At 34.4% G+C, this 12,641-nt stretch overlaps 1 protein-coding gene across 1 annotated transcript in view; it reads right to left on the bottom strand.

The window, feature by feature from the left end:
* AHR (aryl hydrocarbon receptor) overlaps positions 1–12,641 on the bottom strand; it is a 48,207-nt gene that overhangs the window by 4,025 nt on the left and 31,541 nt on the right. The window contains exons 5-10 of the mRNA XM_010378420.2: positions 12,112–12,235; positions 11,321–11,451; positions 7,488–7,690; positions 6,595–6,704; positions 5,799–5,940; positions 1,881–3,129 (exon numbers count right to left, since the gene is read on the bottom strand). Of these exons, the coding sequence (XP_010376722.2) occupies positions 1,881–3,129; positions 5,799–5,940; positions 6,595–6,704; positions 7,488–7,690; positions 11,321–11,451; positions 12,112–12,235 (1,959 nt within the window). The remainder of the gene's footprint in view (positions 1–1,880; positions 3,130–5,798; positions 5,941–6,594; positions 6,705–7,487; positions 7,691–11,320; positions 11,452–12,111; positions 12,236–12,641) is intronic.

Genomic DNA, 12,641 nt, shown 5'->3' with positions numbered 1-12,641 from the left:
TCAAATAAAATCTACCTTTGTAAAGCCTACATAACAGGCTTCAGTAACCAAAATGTTAATTACTTCACAGATCCTCCAAAACATATATAAAATCTATAGTAAAAGTCATATAACCTGTCTCTTCAATGAATGGCAATACTGTAAATTCTTTAAATAAAAAGTGTTACCTGTCCGGATAATGGTGAGTTTTAAATGATTTTTTCTCATTACTCATAACACAATTCATGTCAGCCATTCTCTTTAAACATACTGTACAGAGCAGTGTCATCCAATAGAAATATAATGTGAGTCACATACAGAACTTAAATTTTTGGCCACAGTAGATTAAATAAAATACATTACTAAAGTTAATTTTACCTGTTTCTTTTTACTTTTTTAATGTGGCTGCTGAGAAACTAATCATTTCAACATGAAATCAACAATAAAAGATGAGATATTTTACATTCTTTTTTCAAGCCAAGTCTTCAAAAATACAATGTGTATTTCACACAGCACATCTCAATTTGGACTAGCCATATTTCAAGTGCTCAACTACTCAGTGGCTCAATATTGAGTGTCTTAGTCAATAACATCTACTCTGGAGCATACGTAGGTCTACAGAATTATTTGGTTATTCACAAAGAAACAATAAAAAGTAGTGAGGGGAAAACACTGCAAAGAACTTACGTGCTACTCACGCAACTCCTTATTCAAAATGTAATTTTACAGAATTAACTTCTGTACAATTTGCTTTACTCAAGAGTAAAATATACTTTCATAGCAATTTTCTGAGATAGACTAACTAAATAGTATTCAATTTTAATACAATTGAAAGATGTAAGGAATGAGAATAAGAAAAAATCTTCACCATCATTTTCTATTAAAAAGCTCATAAACGATTACACAAGCAAAATGTATGAAAAAAGCCAGAAAATACAATTAAAGATAAAGCTTCAGGTCATACTTTTAATTATTATACTCTAATACAGAGTAAACAGGGGCCAAGGAGCTTAATTTTAGTCAAGATATTCTTTAAAGCTAAACTTAAATATACTTTAAAATGAACTAAATATTTTCTAATGGAAAAGCATAAATGCAAACATGATATATTCCTGAGTGGCCAGAGACAGCAGCTATTAACATTATGTTAACTTTTTTTTTCAGTGATCATTTTTAAAGTGTGCTCACGCCAGATAGATTCTGATGACACATTTAAACAACAAAAATACACTATCAAGCTTGATTTCCATGACAGAAAGCCAGCTGAGTTACCTCTTTTAAGAAAGGCACAAAAGAAAGCCATTCTACCTTAAAGGATAAAATGAGGATAGGGGAGGTAATGTGGAGGAATAGCTGGAGAACATGGAGGTGCCTAGGACTGAATTCCAGGGATATAATTAATCTCGAGTTTCAAAGGCATTGTAAGAAAGCACACTTACATTTGAGTTTAACTCAATTTCAAACACACATAAAAAAAATAGAGCTTTGAAGAAATTATTCTTAAAAATTGCAATACTTTTTAAAGTTTGAATTTTTAAATTGCCATATTTTTAAAGAATCCAGAAAGAATAAACCAAATTATCTATTTTAAACATAATATTTCTAAAAACTAATTTCACTGGTAATTTAGGTCATCTTATATTAAGGACACATTCATGTTGCTTCAGTCCTTCATATCTTTCTCCCTCATGAATCAGGTGAATGATATATTAGTAACATACTGGAAAAAGTACAGGCTTGTAAAAAAAAAAAAAAAAGGTAGTCACAGATATAATGAAAAATGTTGTCTCCATGAACGCTATAGAAAACAGATTAAAATCAGCTGACATAAAAAATGTGTAACACGTCTATAAGGTAAAAAGAATCACTGAAAGGTTTTTTCAGTTTGATAACACCCTTACCTTGTTTAAAAATGCCTGCTGGCCTGGCAGTACTGGGTTGTACTGCATCTGACCCACATGGGTGTGCTGAGGTTCTGGCTGGCACTGATACATCGACATGGCCCCAGCATAACATGTCTGAGGAGTTACTATGGCTGACTGTGGATTTAATCCATGCTTTTGGTTTTCAGGAACTTGTAAACAAGTGACAAAATCTTCTAAACTAGAAGTAGTGGGGTATGGGGATGGTTCATAACTCCCCATAGGATAGTCCAGCTCTGTACATTTGGAATGTTGTGGTAATACAGGCTGATTACAGGAAATAAAGTTCTGTGTATAAGGCATAGGATCCATTTCAGATTTGTAGGGGAACTCTTGATTGATCCCATGTAAGTCTGAAAAGACATTATATTGTTGTGGGTCTTGCTGTGGACAACTGAAAGGCATGAATTGGTTAGAGCTCCAATTTGCAAACATGCCATTAACTTGCATATGCTTCATTTTCTGACACAGTTGTTGCTGTGGCTCCACTACTGCTTGCTTTTGGTGATGCTGTTGTTGCTGTTGCTGTTCTAACTGTAGGTGTTCCTGTACCATACAGCTTGAGTTCAGAGCCAGGGACTGTTGCTGTTGATAATCTGAAGGTATGAAGGGAGACTTATTTAAAGAATCTTGGATATATGTCAGAATTTCATCTGTTAAGTCAATGTCTCTGAAGTCAACCTCACCGGAAAAATCATTTCTGAAAAATTTTTCATTCTGCATGTGTTTGATGTCTTCAAAATCAATGCCTAGGTTTTTCATAATGCTGTACAAGTCACTGTTTTTACTATCCTGAAAGAGCCCTAGGTGACCTCCAGCAAATGAGTTCACATCCTGAGGCTGGTCAATTTGCTCATGTTTCAGGATAGTATCATTTCCCATCGGTGCAGTATTATCTTGCCAATTTCTGCATTCATTCATAGACTCGTTAAAGAAATTGTTTTCAAAAGGTGCAGTACCTGAAGTACTTGAAGCAGGACAGAGATAAATAGACTCATCTTGTTGCATCATGGCAGCCAGGAGGGAACTAGGATTGACAGAATCCTTGTTCAGAGTTGATTTGGTAGCAGAGTCTTCTTCGCTAGTGCCATTTTTAGTCCTTAGTGGTAAGGGATCCATTATGGCAGGAAAAGGGTTGGTTGCCTCATACAACAAAGCTTCTCCAGTGGTAAACATAAAAGGCAACGTCATATTTCGTTTTCGTAAATGCTCGTTTCCTTCCTCATCTCTAAAGTTGTGTACAAAAAAGTCTTAGAGACAATTCTATCAAACATTTAAAATAAAATTAAAGAAAGACAAACATCAAGCAAAATACATTATGATTGAATTCAAAAGGGGGCATATTTTATTTTCACCTCAATTATTCTCATGACTGGTGCTATAAAATTGTTTTTCAGACAAGCATATTTAAATGATTTAATTTTTTTAAAATAACTTAGTTAATTCCATGGTCCCATTACATCCCTACCTGACACCATGGAAAAACAAAAACAAAAACAAAATTGTGTGGAATAAAGATCTACACATGAAAACAGACGATGAGAATTTAGGGGCCAGGCATGGTGGTGCATGCCTGTAATGACAGCACTTTGGGAGGCTCATGTGTGCGGACTGCTTGAGCCCAGGATTTTGAGACTAACCTGGGAAACATGGTGACACTCCCACCTCTACAAAAAAATAAAAATTAGCTAGGCGTGGTGGCACATGCCTACAGTCTCATCTACTCGGGAGGCTGAGGCAGGAGGACTGCCTGAGCCGGGAGGTTAAGGCTGCAGTGAGCCACATTTGTGCCACTGCATTCCAGCCTAGGTGATAGAGTAAGATCCTGTCTCAAAAAAAAAAAAAAAAAAAAAAAAAAGAAACAACAACAAAATAAAAAAAATTAGGAATTAGAAACTTAAGAATCTGAAACAACAAACCTCTCTAGTAAAACCCAGAAGCTATAAAGACAAAGATTGGCATAATTAGTAATATGAAAGTTGTTTAATATTAAAGTATTTGTATTTTTGCAATAGAATTCTTAAATAAAATATTTGTAACATATATAATGTATTTATAATTCAATATACATATATATAAAATTTCATATCCATAATAAAGAGCTCCAATAGTGTCTAAGAGAGAGGCAAACAACTCAACAGAAAAACAGGTAAATGATACAAACGTAATTTATAAAAGAAAAATGTCCTAGAAAGATGTAAAAAGATGCCCCCCATTAGTAATAAATAAATGAAAACAACGTGTCTTAGTAACAGAAGCACACAAAGTATCAACAAATATATAGAAATATGAACACAATTAACAAACTAGACTTCTGATATACAAAAAGAACAACATACTCCCAAATGACAGAACATGTATTCTTCACAAGATTACATGGGATATTTTACCAATGTAGACCATGTATTAGATCATAAAATAAGCCACCACAAATTTCAAAAAAACTGAAATTCATTCAGAGAACGTTTTCTGACTATAGTGGAACTAAGCTAAGTCAATCACAAAAAGGCAACTAGAAAAATCCCCAAACACCAAAAAGTACAGTAACACTGTATTTCAAAATAATTCGTGAATAAAAATAAAATAAAAAGAAAATTAGCCAGTATTTTCAATTAAATAAAAATAAGATGGCAAAAGATGAGGGTTGTAAAGTTGTACTTAAAGGGAAACTGATATATATGTTTAAGTATATATTTTTTAAAAGTTGGATAAAATTGTAAATTATACCCAAAGAAAGTAGAAGGAAGAAAATAATAATGAGCAGACATAATTAAAATTGAAAACAAATGTATAAAATAGAAAAAAATCAATAAACCAAAAGTTGGATCCTAATAAAGACTAATAAAGTCTAATTTAAAAAAGGTGCCTTCTAGAAACATTGATCAAGGAAGAAGGACAAATTTGTAGAGGTACACACATACCCACGCACTCATATACATCTGTACACACATACTCATGTACTTCCATGGGTACTTATATACACACACACATTCACCATGTTCATGGGTTCAAAGATTCAGTATGAAAAAGACGTTAATTCTCCCCAAATGATCTACAGTTTCAAGGTAATCTCACTCAAAATCTCAACAGATTTTCAGACAACTGTTTTCTAAAAGGTATATGGATTTATAAAGGGCAAAGAAGAACCAAGGCAATCTTCAAGCAGAACAAAAAAGGCGAAACAAACAAAATGAAGACACACTCAGACATAGAAATTTATAATAAAGATAGAATAACTACAACTGTGTAGTGCTAGACAAAATAGACAACTACACCAATGGAGCTATTAATAGAACAACACAATCCAGACAGAGAACCAAAGACAAAATCCCCTGATCAAAATACAGTGCAGTGGGGAAAAGATGACCTTCTCAGTAAATCATCTTTTCAATGTGACTGGTCAATTGGGTACACATGTAAGGGCTGGGGGGAATCAATCCTTACCTCAAGCCACAGACAAAAATCAGTTCTCCAGGGTGTGAGGAAACATTTGCAATACAAATATTTGATAAAGGACTCATTTGTAACATACGTAAGAAACTCTTGAAATCACTGCTGGGTTTAGAGAACATATTCTAAATAAAGCATTGTTATATTTTTCTTTTATTTTACCAATGACACTACCTTTTCATATGTACTTCATATGCCCAGGATAAAACCCTAGTGTTTTCTTCTACTATTCTTTCTATAGCTCTGCACATGTAGCTGCTCAATAAAATTTGTCAATTCTATCTTCTCAATGTCTCTCACCTGTGCTCTTCTTTCTAGACAAATTACTTAAACTTTTCAGTTTTTATTTACAGACTAAATTCTGCCTGAATTATTTTTATGCTTTCGCGTAAGAGGACTTATGAAAACAAAACTGTTAACAAAAACAGGAAACATTCTTTTGCTTACGTTAGTGGTCTCTGAATCGCAATGATAAAATCTGGTCTTCCATTTTTATAAAGCAGGCGTGCATTAGACTGGATCCACAACCATCGATTGCTTTTTGTAAGAAGCCGGAAAACTATCAAGCCGCTTTCTCCAGTCTTAATCACTAAAATAAAATTTAAAAATTAAATTATCAAACCCCAAATCAATATATTAAAGAATATTCCTAAAACAAAGCTCTTGTGACATAGTTCTGGATGTATTTCTTTTATCCCCAAAGACAATACATTTTAAACACACACACAAAAAGGCATGGAAATGGTTTTTCAGAGTTTTTTTTTCCATTTCAGACTAAATTTATTATTTTAAATGTTAAAGGGAAGATTATGTACCAGATAATTTTAGTAACACAGGAAAGTAGAGAGAGAGCATAAATTGGGGAAAAAAAAAGATTAAAAAATTATTTTTAAATAGGGAATATTTTCCTACAGGCTAATACTTTATAATTTTAAAGTAGAGTTATTAACATTATTGTTACAATATTAACATAGATTTATGAATTGTAATTTAAAAATTCCCAAGCAAAACTTCATGGGCCAAATGGTTATTTTTAAATAACTAAACAACAGTATTTCTATGAGGCAGGTGTAGACAAGTTAATGAACAAAGAGTGTAACCCTGGTTAATCATGATGATAAATTACTAAGTAGAAGTTTATCCATGTAGTTTACTTAAACACGTTACATTACGTAAGAATGTGAAACATGTACTACAGTATATGCCTTTTTTTTCTTCATGTTCATAAGGAACTACAACTTACTCCGGATATGGGACTCAGCACAATAAAGCATATCAGCAGCATGAATAAACTGATACCCTGATCCTCTCACGCTCAGCTCTGCTTCAGTATATCCTAAAAGAATTCTTCCTCTGTTTAAAATTAAAAAAGGTAAAATAAGAATGAATTATGATTTAACATAAACGAAATAACCAAGATAAATTCATTGGTTTTACGCTAGTTTCTGCAATATGTTTTAGTTCACATTTAGAATTTCACATCAGTAAGTAGATACGAAATTAAACACATCTATGTAAACTGCTCTTCCTTGCTTATGATTGCAAATTTCAGTTTCAGCCTATTTTCTTTTCCTGAATAAAACCATGGAAATTAGTATGCTAAAAATGAATCTAATAGAGCAGATGTATGGGTAACAGAAAATCTTTAATAAAAATCTGGAATGTTTTTATAATCTATTTTTAGGGAAGAAGGTTTTTCAAATTACCTCTCTGCATTCCCACAATAGAAAGGAGAAAAGCACTGATATGTTTTGATACGATATAAATGCTTAATATCAGACTCTTGCTCATAATTTTCTGAAAGTTACTGAAACTTCTGGGGCTAGAAATCAAATAACATTTGTACCATTTAAAAACATAAAACAAACCAACATAAATGTCATCAGAAGAACAAACCTTGCTAATATATAAGAACATCATCATCTGAGACAAGTCTTGCAAAAAATTAAAAAGATGATTTGTGAGCCTCATGAAATTATTTTTACTGTAAAAGCCTACACTGAAAGAATAAAAGCTAATAGCCAATCTAATAATAAACATTACATACAGTCCACAATGTATGTTTTACATGCTAAGAGAGACTTACTGAAACATAATGTACATCTGACAAAATAAAAGTGAAAAAGTCTCACTTACTTGGCATCACAAGCAATAGGTGTGAAGTCTAGTTTGTGTTTGGTTCTATAGATAAAATTTTTGGTCCGGATTTCAAGTATGGATGGTGGCTGAAGTGGAGTAGCTATTGCAAACAAAGCCAACTGAGGTGGAAGTATTGATCCATCTTTCCCTTTCTTTTTCTGTCCATGAAGATACTTTAACCTCCCTTGGAAATTCATTGCCTTAAAAAAACAACAACAAAAAAAGTTCATTAAAATTAAAAATATAAAAGTTTCTTTTAAAAAGGCTCCATTATGGCTGCTTCTAGGGTTCTTGATAATTCCATAAATATTCCTGAAGCTGAGAACTGTTAGTTTCTTTCATTCCTGTCTCCATGGGACGCCCATTAAAACTATCCCAAAGAGTAATATGAGAAATATTCTAAAGGGATAAGTGAACCACTCCTTGTTCCTAATGGTCATAACATCAATACCTATATAATTTTCCAAGTTTGCCATTACCCTATCATTTTCACCTCGCACAGCTCCTTGCACACAAGGCAATCAATATATCCTGAATGGTGATAAAGCCCTAAACATTCATTTTCAAGCATACATGAACTATATTGCAGCTCATAGCATATTGCATAGTTCATAGTAATCTTTTCTATAGAGACAAAATATAATTTTATTAAAACACTAAAATGAATCATCATGAAAACATATAAAGAACGCAGAGCTCTACTGAGGAAAGATATGGAATAAATTTAGAAGACAGGGAAAACAAAGGCAACTTAAACATGAACATGATATATTTAATTGGTTAAAACAGTATCAACCAGTCCAAGGGATGGTTCTGACATCAAAATAATAGCAGCGCAAGGAGGAAAAGATCCTCCTGCACATAGATATTCCACCTCAGACATACAGTCACATGTCACTTAACAAAAGGGGCATGTTCTGTGAAATGTATCCTTAGGCAAGTTCATCATCCTGTGAACATCAGAGGGTAGGTACACAAACCTAGACGGTATACCTTACTATGCATCTAAGTTATACAGTATAGCCTTTTGTTTCTAGGCTACAAACCTGTACAGCATGCTATCATACTGAATACTTTAAGTAATTGTAACACAGTAAGTATTTGTGTATCTAAACATAGAAAATACACAGTAAAAATAAAGTATAAAAAAATGGTATACCTGTATAAGAGTACTTATTGTAAATAAGGCAGGCAGGACTGAAAGTTGCTCTGGTTTAAAAACATCAGTGAGTGAGAGGTGAGTGAATGTGAAGGCCTGAGACATTACTGTACATTACTATAGAGTTTATAAACACTATATATACACTTAGGCTACGCTGAATTAATAAAAAATATTTTCCTTTAGGCCAGGCGCAATGGCTCATGCCTGTAATCCCAGCACAACTTACTGTAACTTTTTTACTTTATAAACTTTTACATTTTTAACTGTTGACTCTTTTGTAATCACAAAACACTTAATACACTTAAACACAGTGTACAGCTATACAAAAATATTTTCTTTCTTTACATCCTTATAACTATAAGCTTTCTCCTATTTTTTTTAAATTTTTTTTTTACATTTTAAACTTTTGTGTTAAAAACTAAGACACAAATCCACACATTAGCTTAGGTCTGCACCGGGTGAGGATCATTAATGTTCCTATCGTCCACCTCTACATCTTGTCCCACTGGAAGGTCTGCAGGAGCAATAACATGCACGGAGCTGTCATCTCCTGTGATCCTCTTTTGGAATATTTCCTGAAGGACATGCCTGAGCCTGCTTTACAGTTAACCTTATTCTAAAATAATGATTAAAATAAAACATTAAAAGTATAATAAATTAAGAAATAAAGTAAAATAATGATTAACAGTAAATACATAAATACATAGTGATTTATTACTTTCAAGTATTATGTATCATACATAATTGTATGTGCTATACTTTTTATATGACTGGCAACACAGGTTTGCTTCCATAAGCATCACCATCAACATGTGAGTAATGCTATGACATCGTTAGGTGATAGGGATTTTCCGGCTCCATTATGATCTCATGGGACTACCACCATATACGTGGTCTGTTACTGACCAAAGCATCATTATGCAGCACATGACTCTACATACTAATTGTTCATGAGCAATAATACTGAGAAAACTACCTCAAAGCACAATTCTAATTCTGGGTCAGCAAAATCCTCTTCAGAAATAAACACATAAACAAAAATCATTGCTTTGTAATGCTTAATTTAAGATTTGATTACCTGTTTCGAATTCCTTGTTATTCACAAAAAGTATACAATATTCTCTGTATTCTCTTCTCCTGTACTTGGTGACACAAACTAAGGATACAATGAGAGACAGACAAGTCCACTCTGAGGAATCCTAAGCTGCTCCCTACAGTCAACTCCTACGCAGGTGTTCAGACTTTGCAACAAGAAACAGCGTCTCCTATCAGATGATGATTATACAATTGGCCGGGCGCGGTGGCTCAAGCCTGTAATCCCAGCACTTTGGGAGGCCGAGACGGGCGGATCACGAGGTCAGGAGATCGAGACCATCCTGGCTAACACGGTGAAACCCCGTCTCTACTAAAGAAATACAAAAACTTAGCCGGGCGATGTGGCGGGCACCTGTAGTCCCAGCTACTCGGGAGGCTGAGGCGAGAGAATGGCGTAAACCCGGGAGGAGGAGCTTGCAGTGAGCTGAGATCCGGCCACTGCACTCCAGCCTGGGAGACAGAGCAAGAATCCGTCTCAAAAAAAAAAAAAAAACAAAACAATTGTGAATATACAATCATTTTTCTATGTGGCAGTTATTTGAGACATATGGAAAGGCCATTATTTTTCTGTCTAGCAGGCATTAAATTCTCCTATTAAAAAAGGGCTACATAATTCTCTCATATCTTAAAAATCCTAAAATAGGCCGGGCGTGGTGGCTCAAGCCTGTAATCCCAGCACTTTGGGAGGCCGAGACGGGCGGATCACGAGGTCAGGAGATCGAGACCATCCTGGCTAACATGGTGAAACCCCGTCTCTACTAAAAAATACAAAAAACTAGCCAGGCGAGGTGGCGGGCGCCTGTAGTCCCAGCTACTCGGGAGGCTGAGGCAGGAGAATGGCATAAACCCGGGAGGTGGAGCTTGCAGTGAGCTAAGATCCTGCCACTGCACTCCAGCCCGGGCGACTGAGCGAGACTTCGTCTCAAAAAAAAAAAAAAAAAAATCCTAAAATAGTCAAAATACAAGGCTTCATGTTATTTCACTCAATCTTTGTTACTATATTCTAAAGAACAGTTTTCTGAGTTATAGAGGATAGTCAAAATCAGAAATAATTATTTTAAAATGCTACCTTGCTTTATCAAATTATTTGGTAGATTTTTAAAGCTGAAATCAAAGATAACCAAAGAAAATTGGCTTCACTTGACTTTTTCGTCTATAACTTAATGTTAAACCAAATTTGGGCTGAAGATGCCTCTGCTCCTTAAGTCCTTACCAAGGAATTGCAACTTCATTTACTATATAAACTAACGGAAAGCCTAACAGTAAAAGTGAACTTTTGTAACCAAATAGCTGAGTCTCAGTCAGTCACAGGTGATCAACTAATCAGATCATCTTCAAATAAGGCAAACCCCAAGCTGTAATCAGTCAAGCTATTTCTGTACCTCACTTGCATTTTCCGTTCACAAATGCTCCAGCCCATGTTTTTATGTGAGCCCTCCGAACCTCTCTGGTTCCGAGGGCTGCCTGATTTGGGAACAGTTCCTTGATGAATTAAATATTGCTAAATTAAATTTGCCTCAAGCTTTTATTTTAACCACAGTAAGAGCCAGTATCATAAGATTTTGTACCTTACCAGAAAACCAGATGAATTATCCAGCAGACACCTTAGACGACATATGAAGCACCTCTCCAAAAAAGGAGAGTTTTCTGGAGGAATCTGGTCTGTGTTATAACAGACTAATGGCTGGGGGAGACCAGGGACTTCTGTAGAAATAAAGGCAAAACAAAATTTACTTTCCATTTTGCTGTAAAATTAAGCATCTGAGTAGGTAAAATCTGTATTAGTTTCTAAACTGGAGTCTGTATTCTGAACACAAAAAAAATCATTTTCAGAAGAGCTAATGACAAGAAACTAAAAGTTTATTGAATATCACTTTTATCAGATAGAACTTGTGTCATTTTTATTGAGCTATCACTGTCAATAATTTTCACATTTTCTAATGCATTTTTGTTTTCTTAACACTTTAAGAAATTTCCAAAAACATTTTTTGCATTGAGAAAAGCATTTTTATACTTGCATATGCTAGCTTACTTTTTTCTTTGGTGCATTTTAAACATAACAATTTATATGCACTCAGGTATCAACCTTGTGTATCTTCCTTCCATCTTTCATGATGGTACTACTTATTTTTATAAAATACATTACTGAGTATGGCAATACTCTGTTGCCTGAAACTCATTAATGGCTCTCATTTGCCAAAATATTCCTTAGCTCAGCAGGCTCACTGTGGCCTATGACTGCAGATTTATATCTTTCCACTACTTCCCTATCACGGAGTTCTATGACCTTCCAGGTTCCCAGCCTCCTTTCACAGATCATATTTAAAAACTACCAACACAATCTTTTGTACCATCAATTCTTACCATCAAGTCCTTGTCCAGACTCTGTACACTGAGAAGGATTTAACGCCCAGTGTAGCTGACGCTGAAATTCAGCTCGGTCTTCGGTATGGATAAGTTCATACACACTCTGATGTATGACATCAGACTAAAGAAAAAAGATACAAGGAATACAACAAAAGCACTGATTTAAAAAATATGGCTTACTAAATTAATTTTAAAGCCTATTTAGATTAGTGGGTGCTTGCTAGTGGTGATGAATACGAATTGGATGATTCCTAAAGTTCCCTAGTCATCTAAGATAGAAAAAGCTAGACAGACTGGCACTACAACAGATAAGCCAAAAGTTACTTGTCATCAGTTCCCAACGTGAATGCTCTTGCTCAAATAAGTCACCTCCCCATTCCTTAAATGCAACATATTAAAATCTGTTTATGTTTCATATCCATTTGTTAATTTTTAGATTCTTATCTCTTCCACACAGCTTTTCCTAACCACCCAGGCCTCTGACTTCTCTAAGCTTAATGGTATTCTCTAGGTATTTCCTTCACTGT

Source organism: Rhinopithecus roxellana, chromosome 6, assembly GCF_007565055.1.
Source record: "Rhinopithecus roxellana isolate Shanxi Qingling chromosome 6, ASM756505v1, whole genome shotgun sequence".
Lineage (NCBI taxonomy): Eukaryota > Metazoa > Chordata > Mammalia > Primates > Cercopithecidae > Rhinopithecus > Rhinopithecus roxellana.
The sequence above is the reverse complement of the archived record's forward strand: the minus strand, read 5'-3'. Positions and strand labels throughout refer to the sequence as shown.